The sequence below is a fragment of the Entelurus aequoreus genome, linkage group LG02 (genome assembly GCF_033978785.1).
Source record: "Entelurus aequoreus isolate RoL-2023_Sb linkage group LG02, RoL_Eaeq_v1.1, whole genome shotgun sequence".
Lineage (NCBI taxonomy): Eukaryota > Metazoa > Chordata > Actinopteri > Syngnathiformes > Syngnathidae > Entelurus > Entelurus aequoreus.
The window spans coordinates 11029860-11055213 of record NC_084732.1 but is presented as its reverse complement, the minus strand read 5'-3'; the positions used below and the strand labels follow the sequence as shown (position 1 = coordinate 11055213).

Genomic DNA, 25354 nt, shown 5'->3' with positions numbered 1-25354 from the left:
GAAGACAGCAGAGTCCCATCCTTGCTGTACACAGCTTGGATGGTTTGCTGCTTCCCCCTCCTGAGGTGCCGTATGGTCTTCCAGAACAGCTTTGGTGCCGCCTGATAGACCTTCTCCATGGATTCCCCAAACTGCTCCCACACCCTCTGCTTAGCCTCGTCCACAGCCACGGCCGCAGACCTTCGGGCCTGTCGGTACCTTGCGACTGCCTCCGGAGTCCCCAGGGATTGGTTGTCGTACACGGTCTTAGTTATTGTACACAGTCTTGGTTATCGTATACAGTCTTGATTATCGCATACGATCTTGGTTGTCGTACACAGTCTTGGTTATCGTATACAGTCTAGGTTATAGTATACGGTCTTGGTTGTCGTATACAGTCTTGGTTGTCGTATACAGTCTTGGTTGTCGTATACAGTCTTGGTTGTCGTATACAGTCTTGGTTGTCCTATACAGTCTTGGTTGTCCTATACAGTCTTGGTTGTCCTATACAGTCTTGGTTATCGTATCAAGTCTTGATTATTATCAGGTCGTGGTTATTGTATACGGTCTTGGTTATTGTATACGGTCTTGGTTGTCGTACACGGTCTTGGTTGTCGTACACGGTCTTGGTTGTCGTACACGGTCTTGGTTGTCGTACACGGTCTTGGTTGTCGTACACGGTCTTGGTTGTCGTATACAGTTTGGGTCATATACTGTCTTGGTTATCGTATTCGGTCCTGGTTATCGTATCCGGTCTTGGTTATTATCCGGTCTTGGTTATTATCCGGTCTTGGTTGTCGTACATACACGGTCTTGGTTGTCGTACACGGTCTTGGTTGTCGTACACAGTCTTAGTTGTCGTACGTACACAGTCTTGGTTGTCGTACGTACACAGTCTTGGTTGTCGTACACAGTCTTGGTTGTCGTACGTACACGGTCTTGGTTGTCGTACACAGTCTTGGTTGTCGTACGCGGTCTTGGTTGTCGTACACAGTCTTGGTTGTCGTACACAGTCTTGGTTGTCGTACACAGTCTTGGTTGTCGTACGTACACGGTCTTGGTTGTGGTACACAGTCTTTGGTTGTCGTACACAGTCTTGGTTGTCGTACGTACACGGTCTTGGTTGTGGTACACAGTCTTTGGTTGTCGTACACAGTCTTGGTTGTCGTACGTACACGGTCTTGGTTGTCGTACACAGTCTTTGGTTGTCGTACACAGTCTTGGTTGTCGTACGTACACAGTCTTGGTTGTCGTACACAGTCTTGGTCATTGTATACGGTCTTGTGAGTACTATAAGAATATTTTCTGAAGAAACGCGAGGTACTTGTGAATATTTTCCAAAGAGAAGTGAGGTACTTGTGGATATTTTCTGAAGGCGGTCCAAAGAGAAGCGAGAGCGTGTGAACAAGTAGAGGTTTGTGCTTGCTTGGCGGAGGTTTGAGGAGCAGCAGGTGTTTGAGGGTAGAAGAGCAGGAAAGGTGAGGTCTGAGGTGAGAGCAGGTTCATGCTTCCTGCTGCTTGTTCAAGATGATGTTGACCAGGTCGCCCTCGTGCTCCTTCATGTGTGCCAGTAGACTCTCCTTGCTGGGAGACTCCAAGCCACAGATGCAGCAGCAGAAGAGCAGGACGCAGTACTCCATGTTGGGGCGGGGCTGCAGCTGGACCTGTCCTTGGTCACTGGTCAAGTGCGAGGTGTGGTCTAGCTCCTTGGCGGTGGACTCCTGCAGCGTGCACACCTTGACGGGAGCCTGCAGAGTGCACACATTGACAGGAGCCGGCAGCGTGCACACCTTGAAAGGAGCCGGCAGCGTGCACACCCGGACAGGAGCTCTGCAAGTAGGAACATGAAGATGTTATTGATGTTCTCCCTGAGGAGCAACAGAGTGTCCAGCTACCTGCTGCTCTGAGAGATGGCCTCGTTGATGGCCTTGTTGACCTGCTCGTAGTTGTAGTTCTTGTCTCCCGCATGCTTCCACATGTGCGACTTGAGGGAGGGAGGGTGGCTGCACATGTAGCCGCACAGCGAGCACCTGCAGCGGGTGGAGGACATGTTGGATGACATGTTGGACAAGATGTTAGCGCTCTTCTCACCTGTACTGATCCAGCGTCTGCTCCTCAGGGTGTGTCTTCATGTGACTCTTCAGGTGGCTCATGTTGCTGGTGGCGAAGTCGCAGCTGCAGCACCTGCAGAGACACCACAACCATGGAACAACCACACTTGTATTCATGACTTATGTTACCTAACAACCTTTAAGTTGTGTAACAACATGACAAAGAGCAGCTCCAAGACCTTCATGAAAAAGGAAAAACAAGGACTCTGATTTTCCTCACTCCGGGGCCCCCCTCTGGAGCCAGGCCCGGAGGCGGGGCCCTGTTGGCCGAAGCTGTACCCCATGGGGCAAGGCCTGAAGAGGCAACATGGGTCTACCCTCCAATGGGCTCACCACTCATCAGAGGGGGCTTAGAGGCCGGGTGCAGCTGAAGGCAGGGCCCTTGGCGGTCCCATCCTCGGTTACAGAAGCTAGCTCTTGGGACGAGGAACGACCCCTCGCTGGGGAGGAGAAGCCTGAGCTGGTGCGCGAGTTCGAGAAGTTCTGGCTGGATATAGTCGGCCTCACTTCGACACACAGCAAGGGCTCTGGAACCAGTCTTCTTGAGACGGGCTGGACTCTCTTTCACTCTAGCTATGCCAGCAGTGAGAGGGGATGGGCTGGGGAGGCAATTGTTGCTCCCCGGCTCAGAGCCTGCACCTTGGAGTTATGCCAGGTAGATATATATAATGTATATAAATATATATATATGTAATGTACACTACCGTTCAAAAGTTTGGGGTCACCCAAACAATTTTGTGTTCGAGCCTTCATTTCTAAGAACAAGAATAGACTGTGGAGTTTCAGATGAAAGTTCTCTTTTTCTGGCCATTTTGAGCGTTTAATTGAGCCCACAAATGTGATGCTCCAGAAACTCAATCTGCTCAAAGGAAGGTCAGTTTTGTAGCTTCTGTAACGAGCTAAAGTGTTTTCAGATGTGTGAACATGATTGCACAAGGGTTTTCTAATCATCAATTAGCCTTCTGAGCCAATGAGCAAACACATTGTACCATTAGAACACTGGAGTGATAGTTGCTGGAAATGGGCCTCTATACACCTATGTAGATATTGCACCAAAAAGCAGACATTTGCAGCTAGAATAGTCATTTACCACATTAGCAATGTATAGAGTGTATTTCTGTAAAGTTAAAGAAGAAACAAGTCCATGTCAGAAAAGCAACACATTTAGCTGAACTGCAGCAATTTAGTGGTCAAGCAGAAGCTTGTGGATGGCTACCAAAAGTGTCTTATTGCAGGTCAACTTGCCAAGGAAGCAAATATTAACATTGCTGTATGTATACTTTTCACCCTCACATTTTCAGTAGAGCCATAATAAATTCATAAAAGAAGCAAACTTCATGAATGTTTTAGAGAGCAACAAGTATGTGCTCCAATCACTACATCACAACAACAACAAGTATGTGCTCCAATCACTACATCACAACAACAACAACAAGTATGTGCTCCAATCACTACATCACAACAACAACAAGTATGTGCTCCAATCACTACATCACAACAACAAGTATGTGCTCCAATCACTACATCACAACAACAACAAGTATGTGCTCCAATCACTACATCACAACAACAACAAGTATGTGCTCCAATCACTACATCACAACAACAACAAGTATGTGCTCCAATCACTACATCACAACAACAACAAGTATGTGCTCCAATCACTACATCACAACAAAATAAGAATGATTGTAAAGTCAAGACAGCCATGACATGATGTTCTTTACACGTGGATGTACACTTTTCACCACCACTGTATAAGGTGTGTCAGTGTTGTGTATGATGATTAAGATTGTATTATTTAACATGTATGTGGACTCACCTATAAGGTGTGTCAGTGTTGTGTATGATGATTAAGATTGTATTATCTAACATGTATGTGGACTCACCTATAAGGTTTGTCAGTGTTGTGTATGCGGCGATGGTTCCTCACACCCAGATAGGTGGCACTGGTGTAGTCACACTTGTCACACTTGTACATCTTCTGTGACGCATCTGCAGGACAGGAAATTCATATTATGCCAACATTTAATGTCTTACATATGTCATATATTTAATAAGTCATATGTTTAATATGTCATATTTAATATAATACCGACAGGCCAAGCGGTGTGCGGCTTCAGCGGTCGCGGAGGCAAAAACTGGGACATGGGAGGAGTTCGGGGAAGTCATGGGAAAACGACTTCCGGACGGCTTCCCATCAAAAAGAGAATATTATCCAAGGTTTTAACCCACACATTTTTGATTGATATGGATTAGGTGTGTATTATTGATATGGTGTTATCAGTGTTGACTTAAATCCAACACCTCAGGAGAAAGGAGGCACACCATTTCATATGTAACACTGCCATCTGCTGGCCACATGTGGAACTACAACACTGCCACCTGCTGGCCACATGTGGAACTACAACACTGCCGTCTGCTGGCCACATGTGGAACTACAACACTGCCACCTGCTGGCCACATGTGGAACTACAACACTGCCATCTGCTGGCCACATGTGGAACGACAACACTGCCATCTGCTGGCCACATGTGGAACTACAACACTGCCACCTGCTGGCCACATGTGGAACTACAACACTGCCATCTGCTGGCCACATGTGGAACGGCAACACTGCCATCTGCTGGCCACATGTGGAACTACAACACTGCCATCTGCTGGCCACATGTGGAACGACAACACTGCCATCTGCTGGCCACACGTGGAACTACAACACTGCCACCTGCTGGCCACATGTGGAACTACAACACTGCCATCTGCTGGCCACATGTGGAACGGCAACACTGCCATCTGCTGGCCACATGTGGAACTACAACACTGCCATCTGCTGGCCACATGTGGAACTACAACACTGCCATCTGCTGGCCACATGTGGAACTACAACACTGCCATCTGCTGGCCACATGTGGAACTATAACACTGCCATCTGCTGGCCACATGTGGAACTACAACACTGCCACCTGCTGGCCACATGTGGAACTACAACACTGCCACCTGCTGGCCACATGTGGAACTACAACACTGCCACCTGCTGGCCACATGTGGAACTACAACACTGCCACCTGCTGGCCACATGTGGAACTACAACACTGCCACCTGCTGGCCACATGTGGAACTACAACACTGCCATCTGCTGGCCACATGTGGAACTACACCACTGCCATCTGCTGGCCACATGTGGAACTACAACACTGCCATCTGCTGGCCACATGTGGAACTATAACACTGCCATCTGCTGAATAAAATAATGAATGAATGAATACAACATCTATGAGTGAATGAATGACAAAATAATGAGTGAATGAGTAAAAATGAATTAATAAAATAAACCGATAAAAAAATAAATGACTGAATGCATAAAAAATTTAAAAAAATGAGTTGATGTGAATGAATTACTGAACGGTTACAAAAAAATGAATGAAAATAATATATGAGTGAATGAATGACATGACTGAATAAATAAAAATGAATGAGTGAATGAATGACGTTAAGAAATTAGTTGATGAATAAAAATTAATGAATGTAAAAAAAATAAATGAATAAAAATAAATGGGTGAATACATGAATAAAATAAATGAATGATGTGAATGAATAAAACAAAATAAGTGAATGAATGACATGAAAGAATGACTAAAAACATACATGAGTAAACAAATGACATGAGTGAATAAATACACAAATATATGAGTGGCTGAATGTGAAAGAATGCGTGAATGAATAAAATGAATGAATGAATACAAACTATGTTGGTGAATTAATGACATAAAACAATGAGTAAAAATGAATGAATGAAATAAACAAACAAATAAAATACATTAGTGAATGCATACAAAATTTAAAAATTAGTTAAGGATGAGAATGAATTAGTGAATGATTACAAAATAAATGAATGTAAAAAATAGAATGAATGAATGAAAATAATAAATGAGTGAATGAATGACATGAGTGAATTAAAATAAATGAGTGAATCAATGACATGAGTGAATGAATACAAATGAATGAGTGAACGAAAATAAATGAGTGAATGAATGACATGAGTGAATGAATACAAATGCATGAGTGAATGAATGACATGAGTGAATGAATACAAATGCATGAGTGAATGAATGACATTACGAAATGAGTTGATGAATAAAAATAAATGAGTGAATGAATGACATGAGTGAATGAATACAAATGCATGAGTGAATGAATGACATTACGAAATGAGTTGATGAATAAAAATGAAGGAGTGAATGAATGACATTTAGAAATGAGTTGATGAATAAAAATGAATAAATGTAAAAGAACAAATAGATGAATGAGTGAATGTGGACATGTGTGGTGATCAGACCTGCTTAGAAGGAAGATGTTCTCACCTTGGTCTGCTTCACCTTCACATTCTTCCACCACACTCGCCCTTTCTGACACCACCCTCAGTGTGGGCGTGGTCAGTGTGGGCGTGGTCAGTGTGGGCGTGGTCAGTGTGGGCGTGTCACACTCGCTGTGACGCTCTCGCTCGTGACTTCTCAGCTGGCTCTGCAACACAAGACACCTTGCTTGTTGTTACAGGGAGCGTAGCAACAGTAACCTAGGACAAGTAACAACTGTAACTGAGGAGAGTAGCAACAGTAACCTAGGACAAGTAACAACTGTAACTGAGGAGAGTAGCAACAGTAACCTAGGACAAGTAACAACTGTAACTGAGGAGCGTAGCAACAGTAACCTAGGACAAGTAACAACTGTAACTAAGGAGCGTAGCAACAGTAACCTAGGACAAGTAACAACTGTAACTGTGGAGCGTAGCAACAGTAACCTAGGACAAGTAACAACTGTAACTGAGGAGAGTAGCAACAGTAACCTAGGACAAGTAACAACTGTAACTGAGGAGAGTAGCAACAGTAACCTAGGACAAGTAACAACTGTAACTGAGGAGAGTAGCAACAGTAACCTAGGACAAGTAACAACTGTAACTGAGGAGAGTAGCAACAGTAACCTAGGACAAGTAACAACTGTAACTGAGGAGAGTAGCAACAGTAACCTAGGACAAGTAACAACTGTAACTGAGGAGAGTAGCAACAGTAACCTAGGACAAGTAACAACTGTAACTGAGGAGCGTAGCAACAGTAACCTAGGACAAGTAACAACTGTAACTAAGGAGCGTAGCAACAGTAACCTAGGACAAGTAACAACTGTAACTGTGGAGCGTAGCAACAGTAACCTAGGACAAGTAACAACTGTAACTGAGGAGAGTAGCAACAGTAACCTAGGACAAGTAACAACTGTAACTGAGGAGCGTAGCAACAGTAACCTAGGACAAGTAACAACTGTAACTGAGGAGAGTAGCAACAGTAACCTAGAACAAGTAACAACTGTAACTGAGGAGCGTGGCAACAGTAACCTAGGACAAGTAACAACTGTAACTGAAGAGAGTAGCAACAGTAACCTAGGACAAGTAACAACTGTAACTGAGGAGCGTAGCAACAGTAACCTAGGACAAGTAACAACTGTAACTGAGGAGCGTAGCAACAGTAACCTAGGACAAGTAACAACTGTAACTGAGGAGAGTAGCAACAGTAACCTAGGACAAGTAACAAGTGTAACTAAGGAGCGTAGCAACAGTAACCTAAGACAAGTAACAACTGTAACTGAGGAGCGTAGCAACAGTAACCACGGAGTGAAGAAACCGTAACCAAGGGGCATAGCAACAGTAACCAAGGAGCATAGCAACAGTAACCAAGGAGCATAGCAACAGTAACCAAGGAGCATAGCAACAATAACCAAGGGGCATAGCAACAATATCCAAGGGGCATAGCAACAGTAACCAAGGGGCATAGCAACAGTAACCAAGGGGCATAGCAACAATAACCAAGGAGCATAGCAACAATAACCAAGGAGCATAGCAACAGTAACCAAGGGGCATAGCAACAGTAACCAAGGGGCATAGCAACAGTAACCAAAGGGCATAGCAACAGTAACCAAAGGGCATAGCAACAGTAACCAAGGGGCATAGCAACTGTAACCAAGGGGCATAGCAACAGTAACCAAGGAGATAGCAACAATAACCAAGGAGCATAGCAACAATAACCAAGGAGCATAGCAACAATAAACAAGGACATAGCAACAATAACCAAGGAGCATAGCAACAGTAACCAAGGGGCATAGCAACAGTAACCAAGGGGCATAGCAACAGTAACCAAGGACATAGCAACAGCATCCAAGGGGCATATCAACAGTAACCAAGGACATAGCAACAGTAACCAAGGACATAGCAACAGTAACCAAGGAGCATAGCAACAATAACCAAGGAGCATAGCAACAATAACCAAGGAGCATAGCAACAATAACCAAGGAACATAGCAACAATAACCAAGGACATAGCAACAGTAACCAAGGAGCATAGCAACAGTAACCAAGGACATAGCAACAGCAACCAAGGAGCATAGCAACAGTAACCAAGGAGCATAGCAACAATAACCAAGGACATAGCAACAGTAACCAAGGAGCATAGCAACAGTAACCAAGGACATAGCAACAGCAACCAAGGACATAGCAACGATAACCAAGGAGCATAGCAACAATAACCAAGGAGCATAGCAACAGTAACCAAGGAGCATAGCAACAGTAACCAAGGAGCATAGCAACAATAACCAAGGAGCATAGCAACAATAACCAAGGACATAGCAACAGTAACCAAGGAGCATAGCAACAATAACCAAGGAGCATAGCAACAGTAACCAAGGGGCATAGCAACAGTAACCAAGGAGCATAGCAACAGTAACCAAGGAGCATAGCAACAGTAACCAAGGGGCATAGCAACAAAGGAGCATAGCAACAATAACCAAGGAGCATAGCAACAATAACCAAGGACATAGCAACAATAACCAAGGAGCATAGCAACAGTAACCAAGGGGCATAGCAACAGTAACCAAGGGGCATAGCAACAGTAACCAAGGGGCACAGCAACAGTAACCAAGGACATAGCAACAGCAACCAAAGGGCATAGCAACAGTAACCAAGGACATAGCAACAGTAACCAAGGGGCATAGCAACAGTAACCAAGGGGCACCTTGTAGTGGAAGGCTTGAGGGCAGTGCGGGCACTGGTACATCCTGGTCTTGCAGTGGTGCATCATGTGACTCTGCAGGTCCTGGCTGTCCGAGGACACGTGCTCACAGATGGGACACTGGTAAGGTCGGCGTTGGCGGTGCACCCGCAGGTGCTGCTTGATGTACCCTTTGTTGTTGCTGCTGTAGCGGCACAGGCGGCAGCGGTACGGCCTCTCGCTACCCGGGATGTAGTCCACCAAGCCTCCGTCGGCCGGCGCCGCCAGTTGATCCGGCACGCTGCCGCCGTGGATTTGGGCGTTGTCCTGAAGCTCCTTCAAGATGTCCTCGTCGGTGGCGTTCTGGTCCGAGCGCTCTCGCAGTCTTTCGATGACGGTAAGCAGAGACAAGCTGATGCCGGCTTTGGAGGCGGGACTTTCGTCGTCCTTGACGTTGCGAGTAAGGTCCGTGTCCAGCAGGGTTTCCGTTTCCTCTGAGGGCTCGAGTCCACCTGCGGACATCTCTGCCACTTTTTGGCCGGCGCCGGCTGTTGTGGAGGCGGCGGTCCTCATGGGCATGGCGATCAGGACCTCGGCCGCCAAGGAGTGAAGACGCAGCGACTCCGAGTGCGTCCTCTTGCGGGCGGCTGGGGGTACGTTCTCATCCCTGGGAGGGTCACTACTTGGAACTGAGGAGGGTCTGTGGCCGGCGAGCTCCTCTCCGCCAGGATGTTGCTCCTCCTCCCCCAGGCTGGGAGCTTCCACATGGGGGGCGAGCAGAAGCGGACTGGCAGCCATGATGGCGTCCTCGGCCGAGGGCAGGCGCTCCACGATGACGTTCATGTGTCCGGCGCTGTTGGGGTCGTTGTTGATGATCTTCTGCGCCGACGACAGCAGGCTGTCCGTTACCGAAGACGTGTCGGCCTCCGCCTCAGTGGTCAGGTGCACCTCCATGACGGGCTTGCCGGGGGTCAGGACTTTCACGCCGTGCTGGTCTGGCGTCACGCCGGGCAGACTCAGAAGCTCCTGCTGGCCGGCGAGTGGAAGAGGAGCGCTTGTGTGCAGCCTGGAGGCCGGCGGGAGCTCGTGCAGGATGGTTTCCTGCACCAGCGGCGGGAGGAGGACCACTTGCTTCTGCGCGGGGGTGTCGCGCTTGGCGGGAGGCTCCGCCTCCTCCTCGAAGACGGGGTAGGAGCAGTGGAGGAGGCCGGCGTGCTTCCAGGCGTGCGTCTTGAGCATGCGCTGCTGGCTGCACACGTAGCTGCAGATCAGGCAGCGGTACAAGCCGTAGTCCTCGTAGCTGTACCACTTCTTCTCCTCCCCGCCCGGGCCCAGAGGGTCCCACGCCGGCGAGTCCTTGGCGTGTGCGGGGTCCAGGTGCATCCTGACGTGCTCCTCCAGCTGCGCCTGGTCCGGGGAGCTGAAGCAGCACTCGGAGCACATGAGGATGAGGTCCTGGTGCTGCTTGTCGTGCTGCTTCAGGTGCTGCTTGAGGAGCGCCAGCGTGGTGGACATGTACGGACACAGGCTGCACTGGTAGCACGCAAAGTCCACCTTCGCCTTCTTGCAGGGTGAGGCTCCTCCTCCGCCCTGGAGCGCCATCTTGCGAGGTCGCTCCTCCACAATCCTACTCAGCTTCTCGATGACTTGGATGAGAGAGTTGGCGGCCGGTTTGTGCTGCGACCTCGGAGGAGGGTCGGCGTCCTGCTGACCCGCAGCCGGCGTGGAGGCGACCTTGTTGATGTCCTCCATGACCTGGCAGGAAGACACAGACACATGACCTTGACCACATCCTCTCATGCAGGTCAACTCTTGACTGTGACACTTCCTGTACATATTCATGTCACTTCCTGTACATATTCATGTCACTTCCTGTACATATTCATGTCACTTCCTGTACATATTCATGTTTCTAACTATAACATCTTTTACACTCAACCTTGTATAAAATATGTGTTTTATAAACTCTACATTAAATATAACATTGTTTATCAAATATAACAACTTTTATTACACTATATATTAAATAAAACACTAAGCGAATGATATCAATTGTTACAATATATATTAAAGGCCTACTGAAATGACATTTTTCTTATTTAAACGGGAATAGCAGATCCATTCTATGTGTCATACTTGATCATTTGGCGATATTGCCATATTTTTGCTGAAAGGATTTAGTAGAGAACATCCACGATAAAGTTCGCAACTTTCTGTCGCTGATAAAAAAAGCCTTGCCTGTACAGGAAGTAGCGTGACGTCACAGGTTGAAAGTAGCGTGACGTCACAGGTTGAAAGTAGCGTGACGTCACAGGTTGAAAGTAGCGTGACGTCACAGGTGGAAAGTAGCGTGACGTCACAGGTCGAAAGTAGCGTGACGTCACAGGTCGAAAGTAGCGTGACGTCACAGGTCGAAAGTAGCGTGACGTCACAGGTTGAAAGTAGCGTGACGTCACAGGTCGAAAGTAGCGTGACGTCACAGGTCGAAAGTAGCGTGACGTCACAGGTTGAAAGTAGCGTGACGTCACAGGTTGAAAGTAGCGTGACGTCACAGGTTGAAAGTAGCGTGACGTCACAGGTTGAAAGTAGCGTGACGTCACAGGTCGAAAGTAGCGTGACGTCACAGGTCGAAAGTAGCGTGACGTCACAGGTTGAAAGTAGCGTGACGTCACAGGTGGAAAGTAGCGTGACGTCACAGGTCGAAAGTAGCGTGACGTCACAGGTCGAAAGTAGCGTGACGTCACAGGTCGAAAGTAGCGTGACGTCACAGGTTGAAAGTAGCGTGACGTCACAGGTCGAAAGTAGCGTGACGTCACAGGTCGAAAGTAGCGTGACGTCACAGGTTGAAAGTAGCGTGACGTCACAGGTTGAAAGTAGCGTGACGTCACAGGTTGAAAGTAGCGTGACGTCACAGGTTGAAAGTAGCGTGACGTCACAGGTTGAAAGTAGCGTGACGTCACAGGTTGAAAGTAGCGTGACGTCACAGGTCGAAAGTAGCGTGACGTCACAGGTTGAAAGTAGCGTGACGTCACAGGTTGAAAGTAGCGTGACGTCACAGGTTGAAAGTAGCGTGACGTCACAGGTCGAAAGTAGCGTGACGTCACAGGTTGAAAGTAGCGTGACGTCACAGGTTGAAAGTAGCGTGACGTCACAGGTCGAAAGTAGCGTGACGTCACAGGTCGAAAGTAGCGTGACGTCACAGGTCGAAAGTAGCGTGACGTCACAGGTTGAAAGTAGCGTGACGTCACAGGTTGAAAGTAGCGTGACGTCACAGGTCGAAAGTAGCGTGACGTCACAGGTTGAAAGTAGCGTGACGTCACAGGTCGAAAGTAGCGTGACGTCACAGGTTGAAAGTAGCGTGACGTCACAGGTTGAAAGTAGCGTGACGTCACAGGTTGAAAGTAGCGTGACGTCACAGGTCGAAAGTAGCGTGACGTCACAGGTTGAAAGTAGCGTGACGTCACAGGTCGAAAGTAGCGTGACGTCACAGGTTGAAAGTAGCGTGACGTCACAGGTTGAAAGTAGCGTGACGTCACAGGTCGAAAGTAGCGTGACGTCACAGGTCGAAAGTAGCGTGACGTCACAGGTTGAAAGTAGCGTGACGTCACAGGTTGAAAGTAGCGTGACGTCACAGGTTGAAAGTAGCGTGACGTCACAGGTCGAAAGTAGCGTGACGTCACAGGTTGAAAGGTTCCTCACATTTCCCCATTGTTTACAACAGCAGCGAGAGAGATTCAGACCGAGAAAGCGACGACTACCCCATTAATTTGAGCCAGGATGAAAGATTCGTGGATGAGGAACGTGAGAGTGAAGGACTAGAGTGCAGTGCAGGACGCATCTTTTTTCGCTCTGAGCGTAACTTAGGCAAGGCAAGGCAACTTTATTTGTATAGCGCTTTTCATACACAAGGCAGACTCAAAGTGCTTCACAGACAACAAAGTGAAATGAAAGAAAATAAAAGCAAAATTAAAATGCAGACAATAAAAATAAAAACAGTGCAGACGTTAAAAGTTAAAAGATTAAAAGATTTAGCTGAAAGCTAAGGTGAACATAAAAGTCTTCAGTCTAGTTTTAAAAGTAGTGAGAGTTGGGGAGAGTCTGACATCTTCAGGAAGTTTATTCCAGCTATGTGTTGCATAGTGACTGAATGATGATCTCCCTTGATTTGAGTTTACTCTTGGAACCGCTAACAGATTGGTCTCAGAAGATCTTAGTGATCTAGAGGGCGTATATAGTGGGAGCATATCAGTGATATACTTGGGCCCTAGACCATGTAGTGATTTATATGTGAGCAGGAGGATTTTGAAATCTATTCTCTGATGTACAGGGAGCCAATGTAAGGATTTAAGAATTGGTGTAATGTGCTCACATTTTTTGGTCTTTGTTAGAACTCTAGCAGCAGCGTTCTGAACAAGCTGTAGCTGCCTGACAGTTTTTTTGGGAAGACCTGCAAGGAGACCATTACAATAGTCTAGCCTACTGGTAATAAAGGCATGTACAAGTTTTTCTAAGTCTTGAGCTGACATGAGCCCTCTAAGTCTTTTTACATTTTTGAGGTGATAGTAGGCCGATTTTGTTACTGATTTGATGTGACTGTCGAAATGTAAATCAGAATCTAAAATAACCCCAAGATTTCTGGCTTTATTTGAGGTTTTCAGGGACAGTGATTGAAGGTGTTGGATGACTTTAAACCTTTCTTTTTTAGCACCAAAAACAATTATCTCAGTTTTATCTTCATTTAGTTGTAGGAAATTTTGGCACATCCAGTGTTTGACTTGCTCAATGCACTGGCACAGAAGATCTATGGGGCGATAGTCATTTGGTGATAGCGCTACATAGATTTGGGTGTCATCGGCATAGCAATGATGGTCAATGTTATTATTTTGCATGATTTGTCCTAGTGGGAGCATATAGATGTTAAATAAAGTCGGCCCCAAGATTGAACCTTGGGGGACTCCACACGTTACGTTGGTTGGTTCTGATACAAAGTCACCAATGGAAACAAAATAGTTCCTATCTTGTAGATATGACTTGAACCAGCTTAAAACTGTGCCTGAGATCCCCACCCAGTTTTCCAACCTGTCCAAAAGTATTGAGTGGTCGACAGTGTCAAATGCAGCACTGAGGTCCAAAAGCATTAATACTGAAGTTTTGCCAGAGTCTGTGTTTAGACGGATGTCATTTATAACTTTAAGAAGGGCCGTCTCTGTGCTATGAAGAGGTCGAAATCCTGACTGGAAGTTGTTGTGGCAGCCAGTAGAAGCCAAGAAGTGATTTAGTTGTTGGAGGACAACTTTCTCAATTATTTTACTTATGAATGGTAGATTTGAAATTGGTCTGTAGTTGTTGATAACAGAGGCATCTAGGCTCTGCTTTTTTAGAAGAGGTTTAATGACTGCAGTTTTGAAAGCCTTCGGGAAATTGCCCGATTTAATAGAATTATTAACTATTTGCAAGATGTCTGTTGATAGGCAGTCAAAAACATTCTTAAAGAAGTTGGTAGGTAAAACATCAAGGCAGCAGGTGGATGACTTTAGAGCTGTCACCGTTTCCACTAGAGTTTTAGAGTCTATGGCATTAAAGCTTGCCATCATTGCTGTGTTACTTTTGCCTAAATGGGGTGGTGATCCAACTTTTTTACTTGAGATATTGATGGTGCGTCTGATGCCTTCAATTTTATCAGTATAAAAGAATGCAAAGTCATTGCATTTCTGCGTGGAATGGAGTTCGGCTGGTATTTGTGTTGGGGGTTTAGTCAGTCTGTCAACGATTGTGAATAGGGTTTTGGCCTTATTTGTGTTGCTGTTTATGATATTGGAGAATAATGTTTCTCTAGCACTTTTTAAGACTAAATTGTAGGCCTGGAGGCTCTCTTTATAGATGTCATGGTGAATATGAAGTTTTGTATTCCGCCAGATTCGTTCAGCCTTCCTGCACTCTCTTCTCTGGGCTGTTACAGCAGCAGATTTTCTCCAGGGTGCCTTTTGCTTGCCAGAAATCGTTTTAACTGTAACAGGTGCAATGATATCTATGATATTCACAATTTTGGAATTAAAGTTGCTTACAAGATCATCAGCATGACATGGGTTTAGAGGTGGTAGTGAGGAGATGGCGTTTTTAAAGAGGACATTAGCATGTTCATTTATGTACCGCTTTTTGACATTCTTTGATTCTGTTTGTGTGTCCGGAATTACAGAAATATTAAAGAAAACACAGAAATGATCAGACAATGAAGGATCAATCACAAGAACATCAGAAACATTGAGACCTTTTGTGATAATCAGGTCCAGGGTGTGTCCCTTATAATGTGTAGCCTCTTTCACATGTTGAGACAGTTCAAATGTGTCTAAAATAGTAAAAAGTTCTTTTGCGCCCTTGTCATTTAAATCGTCAATATGAAAATTAAAATCACCAGTTATAACCAGGCAGTCAAAGTCAGTGGAGATGCTAGACAATAGTTCAGTAAAATCATCAAAAAAATTTGCAGAATATTTAGGTGGCCTGTAGATAATTAACAAGAGAATTTTGGGAGAGCATTTCAACACAGCACACAGGTATTCAAATGATGTAAACTCACCGAGTGACATCTGTTTCCCCTGAAACATGTTTTTAAATATAGCAGCAACCCCTCCACCTCTTTTCCCCGATCTACATATATCAATGAAGTTATAGTTGGGGGGTGCTGTCTCGATCAGAATGCTTGCACTGTTATTTTGTTCCAGCCATGTTTCAGTTAAAAACATAAAGTCAAGTTTAGAAGTGCTAATAAAATCATTGACTAAAAATGATTTGCTATTCAGAGACCTGACATTGAGCAGACCCATCCTGATGGTGTTATTGACAGGCTTCGATGTTGGCTTTGATTTGGAGATAATAGGAATGAGATTGTTTAGGTTAGCAGGGTGGCTAAGTTTCCCAATGTTTACTCTCTTGGTAGTCACAACAGGGATGTAGAAGGTGCCATGATTTGATGTAGGCAACCTTGGGCCCAGCTGATAATGTGGTCTACTGCTGAACCCTTTTCTGTATCAGAGATATTCAGGACTGCTGTCAGGGCGAGGCGGGGTTTGCCGTAAGGGGGAGGGGGAGTGAGCAGCGTCAGAGCTGGGACGAACTACTGAAGGTGGACGTTGAGGGCGTGTAAGGGGTTGGCGTGAGAAAGGTGAAGTATGGCTGGGGGGTTGTGGAGCACGCCTTCGTGGAGGGGGTGGTGGAGGTGAGCGATGATCTAGGGGGGTAAAAATCTGAGTAGGGTGGGGCGTGAGTGGGGGTAGCTCCCGGAACTCCAAGGGGGAGAAGGGGGGAGAAAGGTCTACTTGAGGGAGGGAGAAAGATGGAGACGTGGATGGCTTGGGGGATGTGGGGGAGGGATCTTCACATGCATTCAGAATGGAGGGAGGGGCGGTAGAGGAGGATAGACACCTCTCCTCTTTGCTCTGGTGTATCTCATGGTCGACGTTCTCCTTTTGCAGTGGCGGTCCTCCTTCGACGTTCCTGATAGGCTGTGTTGTGTCTTCCTTCCTCGGTGGCTCCTCTTGTCTCTTGTCCTTGGCAGTGATGATAGATGCAAGATGCAGGAAGTGAAACATGTTGTTCATGAATAGCTTTACTCCCATCTTATTCAGGCAAAGTCCGTCTGCCTTAAAAAGATGCCTGCGGTCCCAGAAAAAGCTAAAATTGTCAATAAAATGCATTGAACGAGCAAGAAGTGCACTTGATAGCCACTCATTCAGCGAGTAAAGTCTACTGAATCTCTCAGCTCCTCTCCTGATTGGGGGTAGAGGACCACTGATAAAAACGTCACTTAGGTACAAGCTGGCTCATTGGATTCCACACTCTCTCCTTTTTCTATTGTGGATCACGGATTTGTATTTTAAACCACCTGGGATACTATATCCTCTTGAAAATGAGAGTCCGGAACGCCAAATGGACATTCACAGTGACTTTTATCTCCACGACAATACATCGGCGAAGCACTTTAGCTACGGAGCTAACATAATAGCATCGTGCGTAACTGCATATAGAAACAGAAGAAATAAACCCCTGACTGGAAGGATAGACAGAAGATCAACGACACTACCAAACTCTGGATCTGTAACTACACGGTTAATGCTTTCCAGCCTGGCGAAGCCTAGCAATGCTGTTGCTAACGACGCCATTGAAGCTAACTTAGCTACGGGACCTCGACAGAGCTATGCTAAAAACATTAGCTCTCCACCTACGCCAGCCCTCATCTGCTCATCAACACCCGTGCTCACCTGCGTTCCAGCGACCGACGGTGCGACGAAGGACTTCACCACGATGATCGGTGCGGTCGGCGGCCCGGAGACGGGCATTGTAGCTCTCGACGACACCACGGCCGCCATCAGAGTCGGCAAGAAGCATATATTTCCCCAAAGTTACGCACGTGACATGCACATAGCGCCACGCACGTACGGGCAAGCGATCAAATGTTTGGAAGCCAAAGCTGTACCCACGGTAGCGCGTCTGCTATCCAAGTCAAAGTCCTCCTGGTTGTGTTGCTGCAGCCAGCCGCTAATACACCGATCCCACCTACAGCTTTCTTCTTTGCAGTCTCCATTTTTCATTAAACAAATTGCATAAGATTCACCAACACAGATGTCCACAATACTGTGGAATTATGAGATGAAAACAGAGCTTTTGTATTGCGATACAATGGTGTACTAATACTTCTGTTTCAACCATTGACGTCACGCGCATACGTCGTCGCTCATACGTCGTCGCACATACGTCGTCGCACATACGTCATCGCACATACGTCATCGCACATACGTCATCGCACATACGTCATCGCACATACGTCATCGCACATACGTCATCGCACATACGTCATCGCACATACGTCATCGCACATACGTCATCGCACATACTTCATCGCACATACGTCATCGCACATACGTCATCGCACATACGTCATCGCACATACGTCATCACACATACGTCATCACACATACGCCATCACACATACGTCATCACACATACGTCATCATACATACGTCATCATACATACGTCATCACACATACGTCATCATACATAGACCTTTTCAACCGGAAGTTTAGCGGGAAACTTAAAATGTCACTTTATAAGTTAACCCGGCCGTATTGGCATGTGTTGCAATGTTAAGATGTCATCATTGATATATAAACTATCAGACTGCGTGCTCGCTAGTAGGGATGATACTCGAAACCGGTTTTCCCGGTTGTGTGATAAGAAAAGAACCGAGTCCTCGGACTCGGATCCCTTTTTGAGAACCGGTACCCGTTATCGAGACCACTATAGTAAAGGAAAAGAGTTGATTCTTTATTCGAATCCCGTCCTGACCAGAAATGCTCCGTGTGACATCACAAGAAATGACGTCACGTAGCTCAGTCATTAGGCGCAGATAGCGAAAGCAGGAAAACAATGGACGGGAAAAAGCGCTCCAAGGTGTAATAAAGTTCAAAACAAAAGCTATCATCCATCGAATAACTTTACTGAGAGATTTGAGCAGACTACAAACACATGACCAACACTTTTACCACCAACCGGAAACATAGCAACCAGGCTAGCAACGCACCTCCTTTACGGCAGCTGTCACAACCTTCTTCAAACAACCGCAGCACATACATATATATACAACACTGCAGCACATACATACATATATATATATACAACACTGCAGCACATACATATATATACAACACCGCAGCACATACATATATATATACAACACCGCAGCACATACATATATATACAACACTGCAGCACATACATATATATACAACACCGCAGCACATACATATATATACAACACCGCAGCACATACATATATATACAACACTGCAGCACATACATATATATACAACACCGCAGCACATACATATATATACAACACCGCAGCACATACATATATATACAACACTGCAGCACATACATATATATACAACACTGCATCACATACATATATATACAACACTGCAGCACATACATATATATACAACACTGCAGCACATACATATATATACAACACCGCAGCACATACATATATATACAACACCGCAGCACATACATATATATACAACACCGCACCACATACATATATATATATACAACACCGCAGCACATACATATATATATATACAACACTGCAGCACATACATATATATATATACAACACTGCAGCACATACATATATATATATACAACACCGCAGCACATACATATATATACAACACCGCAGCACATACATATATATACAACACCGCAGCACATACATATATATACAACACTGCAGCACATACATATATATACAACACTGCAGCACATACATATATATACAACACCGCAGCACATACATATATATACAACACCGCAGCACATACATATATATACAACACCGCAGCACATACATATATATACAACACTGCAGCACATACATATATATACAACACTGCAGCACATACATATATATACAACACTGCAGCACATACATATACATACAACACCGCAGCACATACATATATATACAACACCGCAGCACATACATATATATACACAACACCGCAGCACATACATATATATACAACACCGCAGCACATACATATATATACAACACCGCAGCACATACATATATATACAACACCGCAGCACATACATATATATACAACACTGCAGCACATACATATATATATACAACACCGCAGCACATACATATATATACAACACCGCAGCACATACATATATATACAACATATCTCCCTTTTTTAACTTTTGTTTTTCTTTCCTTGTAAACGTTACAAAATCACACAGTACATGTGTTGTCTGTCTAATTATAAATAATGCAGACGAGGCGTGTTGGCTGACTTCTTGACGTTTACTTTCACAGCGTGGCAACATGCAACACTTTTCGGGGCTACCGCGCATGCTCGTAACTCCCGTTGCATGCTGGGTAGTGTAGTTGTTATATTCTCTAGCTCATAACATTTTTACCCCTATAAAGAAATAATGTTAACTCAATAAAGTGTATTTCTTTTTTTAGCTTTAACTTTTCATTTTTTAGCATTGTAACCACATTTACAAACAACTTTTCTCTTCATAGAATTTTCTTTCAATAAAGAAATAAAGTGCAAAAATGTCAAAGCATCATAACAAACAGTTATGTTCCAATAGCAGCAGAAGTGCACTTTTTGGAGAGCTGTATTATTTTCAGTTTTGTGCCCAAGGGAATGATTTTATTTAACACTATATTATTATTTATACACCTATAGTGATCATAGAGACAGCTTGTTTTTGTGTTACTGTATATATTTGTTTTTATGAAAAATCCCACTTAATATACTTTGGGTAACAACAGTCAATATTTTTTTTATTTTATTTTTTTTAGGTGGGTAACAGTCAATATGTATTTATTTATTAGATTTTATTTTTTTATTATATAATAACAGTGAGCTTTTATTAAACCAATCATTGTGTGTTTTTTTCCATATACAACAACCTATCTGGACTCCATAAGAGAATCGATAAGGAATGGGTTCGATAAGAGGATTTGATAATAGGCTGGAACTCGATAATTCCTTATCAAACATCATCCCTAGTCGCTAGTAGTGGCTTTCAGTAGGCCTTTAAAAAAAACACTGAGTGAATTATAACATTTGTTACAATATATATTAAATGAAACAGTTTCAAAAATATGTTTTAATAAACCACACATATTTGTCACTTAAAAAGTGGTTTGTTTTGAAGTTGTAGCATTTTTAAAAAAAGCTTCAAGGCCTACTGAAAGCCACTACTAGCGAGCACGCAGTCTGATAGTTTATATATCAATGATGACATCTTAACATTGCAACACATGCCAATACGGCCGGGTTAACTTATAAAGTGACATTTTAAAATTCCCGCCACACTTCCGCTTGAAAAACTCCTTTGGATATGATTTATGCGCGTGACGTCACAAAAGCAACAGAAGTGGTTGGACCCCATCGGACCCGATAGAAAAGTCTCTTGTTTTCTTGGACAAAATTCCACAGTATTGTGGACATCTGTGTTGGTGAATCTTTTGCAATTTGTTTAATGAACAATGGAGACTGCAAAGAAGAAAGTTGTAGGTGCGATCGGTGTATTAGCGGCTAAGTACAATACTGTAATATCTGTGATATTTGCATTAGTGTACTGTGTCTTTAAGGGTTTGGGGAACGCGCATGCGCGAGTGAGTTGGCGGAGAACTTGAGTGTGTGTGAGCGTGAGTTGTGGCTAACAGCAGCTCGTGTATGTGTGTGCGTTACTTTTTGAACTACAACCAGTTACCGCTTGTTAATAAAGCGATTGAGCAATTTGTTTAATGGACAATGGAGACTGCAAAGAAGAAAGTTGTAGGTGCGATCGGTGGAGCGGCGGACTACAGCAACACCAACACCAGGAGGTTGTGTTGTGTTTTGAGCAGGATAGCAGACGCACTACGGTGAGTACAGCTTTGACTTCCAAACATTTGATCGCTTGCCCGTACGTGCGTGTCGATATGTGCATGTCACGTACGTAACTTTGGGGAAATATATGTTTCTTGCCGACTCTGATGGCGGCCGGGGTGTCGTCAAAAGCGTACAACGCCCGCCGCCGCATCTAAGTTAGCTACGCAGCTAGGTTAGCTTCTGTTTTTTTAGCTTCGCCAAGCGGAATATTATTAATCGTGTATTTACATGTTCATGGTTTAATAGTATTATTGATCTTCTGTCTATCCATCCAGTCAGGTTTTTTTTAAATTTAGTTTCTATCTGCATTTGAGACTGCTATGCTACCGCGTTGGCTACGCAGCTAGGTTAGCTTCTGTTTTTTTTAGCTTCGCCAAGCGGAATATTATTAATCGTGTATTTACATGTTCATGGTTTAATAGTATTGAAAGCCACTACTAGCGACCACGCAGTCTGATAGTTTATATATCAATGATGAAATCTTAACATTGCAACACATGCCAATACGGCCGGGTTAACTTATAAAGTGACATTTAAAACTTCCCGGGAAATATCCAGCTGAAACGTCGCGGTATGATGACGTATGCGTCCACAGTATTCTGGACATCTTTTGCAATTTGTTTAATGAACAATGAAGGCTGCAAAGAAGACAGTTGTAGGTGGGATCAGTGTATTAGCAGCGGACTACAGCAACACAACCAGGAGGACTTTGTTGGAGCGCTAGCCGCGCTAGCCGCCGACCTCACCTTGACTTCCTACGTCTCCGGGCCGCCAAACGCATCGGGTGAAGTCCTTCGTCCTTCTGCCGATCGCTGAAACGCAGGTGAGCACGGGTGTTGATGAGTAGATGAGGGCTGGCTGGCGTAGGTGGAGAGCTAATGTTTTTAGCATAGCTCTGTGAGGTCCCGTTGCTAAGTTGCTAAGGTAGCTAAAATGGCGTCGTTAGCAACAGCATTGTTAACCTTCGCCAGGCTGGAAAGCATTAACCGTGTAGTTACATGTCCACGGTTTAATAGTATTGTTGATTTTCTATCTATCCTTCCAGTCAGGGGTTTATTTTTTTACGTTAGCTCGTAGCTAAAGCATTTCGCCGATGTATTGTCGTGGAGATAAAAGGCACTGAATGTCCATTTGGCGTTCTGGACTCTCATTTTCAAGAGGATATAGTATCCCAGGTGGTTTAAAATACAAATCCGTGATCCACAATAAAAAAAGGAGAGTGTGGAATCCAATGAGCCAGCTTGTACCTAAGTTACGGTCAGAGCGAAAAAAGATACGTCCTGCACTGCACTCTAGTCCTTCACTGTAACGTTCCTCGTCTACGAATCTTTCATCCTGGCTCAAATTAATGGGGTAATCGTCACTTTCTCGGTCCGAATCTCTCTCGCTCCATTGTAAACAACGGGGAATTGTGAGGAATACTAGCTCCTGTGACGTCACGCTACTTCCGCTACAGGCAAGGCTTTTTTTTTTATCAGCGAGCAAAAGTTGCGAACTTTATCGTCGATTTTCTCTACTAAATCCTTTCAGCAAAAATATGGCAATATCGCGAAATGATCAAATATGACACATAGCATGGATCTGCTATTCCCGTTTAAATTTAAAAAAATGTCATTTCAGTAGGCCTTTCACTTCTTTTTACACTAAGAATGAACTTCACATGATCTTCATGCAGCAGTTTGACCCTGGGACAGACTATTAGGAACAGTGGTGATACTGATAAAGCAGTGATAGTAATGAAGCGGCGATACTGATGAAACAGTGATAGTGATGAAGCAGTGATACTGATACAGCAGTGATAGTGATAAAGAAGTGATAGTGATAAAGAGGTGATAGTGATAAAGAAGTGATAGTGATAAAGAAGTGATAGTGATGAAGCAGTGATAGTGATACAGCAGTGATAGTAATACAGCAGTGATAGTGATACAGCAGGGTGGATAAATAAGACAAGACTTTCATCTTTGACTTTCTAACCACAAATCTTCTTCCTCTTTTGACCACTTCCGCTCTGCATGGCCGCACACATGTGGAAGTTATATTATGTTACTTCTTCCTGAGGGACAACTTCCACATGGAATTATAACTTCCACATTTAATGACAACTTCCACATGGAATTATAACTTCCACATTTAATGACAACTTCCACATGTAATTATAACTTCCACATGTAATTATAACTTCCACATGGAATTATAACTTCCACATGGAATTATAACTTCCACATTTAATGACAACTTCCACATGGAATTATAACTTCCACATTTAATGACAACTTCCACATGTAATTATAACTTCCACATGGAATTATAACTTCCACATGGAATTATAACTTCCACATGGAATTATAACTTCCACATGGAATTATAACTTCCACATTTAATGACAACTTCCACATGTAATTATAACTTCCACATTTAATGACAACTTCCACATGTAATTATAACTTCCACATGTAATTATAACTTCCACATGTAATTATAACTTCCACATGTAATTATAACTTCCACATTTAATGACAACTTCCACATGGAATTATAACTTCCACATTTAATGACAACTTCCACATGTAATTATAACTTCCACATGTAATTATAACTTCCACATGAAGCTGTGCAGTTTTAAAAGAGGGCGCCGGAAGTGAAAGGACGAAGTTTGCAGACACGCTGCTAGCATCACAGTTAGCATGTTAGCTCCTTCCTTCGACGCGCGCGTCTTCCTGCTGGATAAGTCAGGCCAAATAAAAAAAAGGCGGGCTGGTCTAAACACATTTCTTACTCACCGCGTGGAATCATCCAACACTTTCAGCGGCTTTTATTCGGCCCTCGTCCAAAAGTGGCCTCTGTGGCGCCACATTGCAAAATGGCGAGGCTGGAAACCTGGGTCACGTGACGCGAAGTTCGGGTCAGGTGACCAAAGACGCCTTCACGTGTCACTCGGAAAAGACACAACTCCCCACGCTGCGTGAACACGCGTCACGACAGCAATGACAGTAAAGCATGGAACAGAAACGCAACTGGACTGTGGTCGGCACATGAACACAAGCAGCGATATTGTTGCGTCTTTATGGACGTTATTACGGTGATGAAAACACATTACGGTGCTGCGATAACACACACACACACACACACTGCCCTCTTGTGGCATATATGTGCAATTACACCTTCAGCCAAGTTCATATAGTTTCCCATGACGTCATGTTGAGGCTGGATACAAATATTTAAAAATGTCATTTCCTCGCGACCATAATGAGGATTTATGGAAGTATAAAAATAAAACTAATTTAAAATGTTAACAAAATGTAATGAAATTCAAGAAGATAAAAAAGTAAAATAACAACATGGAATGTTTATTGCATGTGAGCATATAGTGACTCACAGAAGAATGTTAGATATATTAACATTTATATATATATAGACATATTATTATTAGTAGATGTGATAAGTTATGATATTAGTAAAGTTGTACCAAAAAGACTAACAAGTATTTCTCCTGAAAGTCATTACAACAATAAATGATCCAATAAAAAGATTGATTGATTGATTGATTGATTGATTGAGACTTTTATTAGAAGTTCCTTTGGTTGCAGTTCTGATTGTGGCCACCAGATGGCAGCACTGACCTGCTAGAATTGACGTCATTTATTAACACGTGACCTACAATATTCATGTGTTTGTACATAAGTTGTCATTTTTAATTCTTTCTTTGAAATAATTCTAAATTCCACAACTGGAAAGTTTGCACATGAAATGAAAGAAAGTGTGAAATATTCAA

The 25354-nt window shown here is 44.0% G+C and overlaps 1 protein-coding gene across 1 annotated transcript; it reads right to left on the bottom strand.

Moving 5' to 3' along the window:
- Window positions 1–1481: 1481 nt before the first annotated feature.
- znf507 (zinc finger protein 507) lies at window positions 1482–24469 on the bottom strand. The gene is made up of 7 exons (XM_062021317.1): window positions 24363–24469; window positions 9142–10872; window positions 6452–6611; window positions 3980–4085; window positions 2071–2163; window positions 1875–2009; window positions 1482–1809 (listed from the first exon to the last, which is right to left on the bottom strand). Exons 2-7 carry the CDS (start codon window positions 10867–10869, stop codon window positions 1482–1484), a joined length of 2550 nt encoding a protein of 849 aa, XP_061877301.1. The 5' UTR covers window positions 10870–10872; window positions 24363–24469.
- Window positions 24470–25354: the final 885 nt, after the last annotated feature.

Excerpts from the sequence above, each read along its gene's own strand:
- znf507 (XM_062021317.1), bottom strand. The coding sequence starts at position 10,869 with ATGGAGGACATCAACAAGGTCGCCTCCACGCCGGCTGCGGGTCAGCAG. Across the intron at positions 6,612-9,141 it reads CTCAAGCCTTCCACTACAAG|AGCCAGCTGAGAAGTCACGA; the intron begins GTGCCCCTTGGT and ends CTTGTGTTGCAG. Across the intron at positions 2,010-2,070 it reads CAGACGCTGGATCAGTACAG|GTGCTCGCTGTGCGGCTACA; the intron begins GTGAGAAGAGCG and ends CACCCGCTGCAG.